This window comes from Stegastes partitus, unplaced genomic scaffold, assembly GCF_000690725.1.
Source record: "Stegastes partitus isolate 25-593 unplaced genomic scaffold, Stegastes_partitus-1.0.2 Scaffold2049, whole genome shotgun sequence".
Lineage (NCBI taxonomy): Eukaryota > Metazoa > Chordata > Actinopteri > Pomacentridae > Stegastes > Stegastes partitus.
Genome location: NW_007579780.1, coordinates 1 through 2040, shown reverse-complemented (window position 1 = coordinate 2040; position 2040 = coordinate 1). Strand labels below are relative to the sequence as shown.

At 43.4% G+C, this 2040-nt stretch overlaps 1 protein-coding gene across 1 annotated transcript in view; it reads left to right on the top strand.

Annotated features, from left to right (window-relative positions):
* The window catches only part of LOC103373707 (ADAMTS-like protein 2), a gene marked incomplete at its 3' end in the record, with an annotated part of 16398 nt that extends 14881 nt beyond the window's left edge, over positions 1-1517 (top strand). Inside the window, exon 11 of the mRNA XM_008303668.1 lies at positions 1406-1517. Coding sequence (XP_008301890.1) covers positions 1406-1517 — 112 coding nt within the window. The remainder of the gene's footprint in view (positions 1-1405) is intronic.
* Between the last annotated feature and the right edge of the window lie 523 nt (positions 1518-2040).

Sequence of the window (2040 nt, the reverse complement as noted above, 5' to 3'; positions counted from 1 at the left end):
TCCAGCAGACCCAGGTAGTCCAACAGAGCCAGGTAGTCCAACAGACCCAGGTTGTCCAGAAAAGCCAGGTAGTCCAGCAGACCCAGGTAGTCCAACAGAGCCAGGTAGTCCAACAGACCCAGGTTGTCCAGAAAAGCCAGGTAGTCCAACAGAACACGAAACTAGAAAAAAAAAAAAAAAAAAAAAAAACAGGAAATCCAACAAAAAACAGGAAAAAAACAAAACAAAACAGGTAGTCCAACAGAACCAGAATTCTTGACAGAACTGGTTCAGTTTATCTAAATTTGTTGGCTTTCTGACTTGTTTCTTCACCACAGTCCGCAGGTTCAAGCATGGAGGTGGCAGCATCAAGCCAAAGAGCGTGATGCTGCCACCTCCATGCCTGATGGGAGGTTTGGTGTTCTTGGGGTTTAAGGCCTCACCGTCTCTCCTCCAGACATGTTTCTGCTCAGCGTTTGTTCCATCTTGATCTGAAGCTGCTCTGAAATGGCTCCAAGTGACTTTCTGACTTGTTCTAGTCAACGATTTGCTTTTTCAAACCTTTGCTTTCCCACTGTGGTGTCCGAGTCTCACGAGTGCATCAAGAGGTCACGACACTGAGACAGTTTGGACAACACAGCGTTCTACAGAACCAGAACTCATCACTCGAGCTGCTTCATGTGCGTTTGTGACCCAGATAGTTTCAGAGGCGCATGTGTTTCAATGATTCCGTCATTTGTAGGAGTCCCTGGAAACTCCAGACGCTCCCGACATGCGGCGTCTTTACAAGTGGATGTAAACTTTTATTATGACTGCACAGACAGACAGACAGACGGACAGACAGACGGACAGACAGACAGACAGACGGACAGACAGACGGACAGGTAGATAAACAGACAGATGCACCAGGCAGGGTTCTACATTCATCATATTCATAATTCATGTTGCTTCTCTGCCTTCTGTCCAAACACGACTTGAGTCGATCTGCAGCCAGAAGCCACAAAGCATCTGAAGACGGACGGACAGACAAACAGACAGACAGACAGACAGACAGACAGACGGACAGACGGACAGACAGGAGTAACTGAAGGTATTTGCAGCAGCAGTGAGGCCGGCTGCAGCCTCCTCTGGGGAGAACATCATGCGCAGGAGTCAGATATAACTCAAAGTGGCTGCGACTCTCAAATAAACGTCTGGCCGAGGCGGCGGCGGCCGGTGTTATGACAAGAATGTGCACATGACTTTTATGTGACGAGGCGAAAAAAAAACCCCAGAGCGTCTGCCGGGATGCGGGCCGTGAATCAGCCGCCACACCGCCGGGTATCCTCAGACGTCCTCCGAGGAATGTTCCGCCGCACATGTGTCTCCTGAAGATCTGCTCAACGCCAAATCCTGCTGAAGGGTGAATCCTCTGTTCGTCTTTCAGGGGCAACCAGAGACTTTACCAGAAGAACCTGAAGCTGAGCGCTGCCGACATGTATCGCTGGAAGCTGTCGTCCCAGGAGCCCTGCAGCATGACCTGCTCTATAGGTGCCCGAGTACACAGGCTGTAAAACACAGACTTTTCCTGTTTTGTTTCATTACACACATGAAAATATTAAAAATGAGGCCAAACCTGCAGATATGTTGTGCAAAATTTAGTATTTATTAGAACACTTCATTTATTTACTTTTTAAAAATGACATTATTTTCATTCACTGTTTGTTTCTATTGTGATTCAGTTTCCTTAAAATTTGTTCATTTGCATCTATTTGCAATTTTAAAAAAAGCAAAAGAAAAAAAAATACAGATATTTCTCATTATTTGAAATAAAGCACACAAATAGTTGGTGGAATTAAGTCAACTTTTTATTTTTATTTCATTGTCATTTTAAAGATTTTCTGTTTTGTCAAAAAACAAACAAACCACAAAACAAACAGACAAAATTAAATTAATAATTAAGTTAAATTAATACACATCATGACAATTTTAAAAAAGGGCAAAACTGTAATGTTAGCATCAAAAATCTGTGTAATTATAGAAACATTTTTCTTTTACTTGCAAGAACAAAACCTTAAAAAA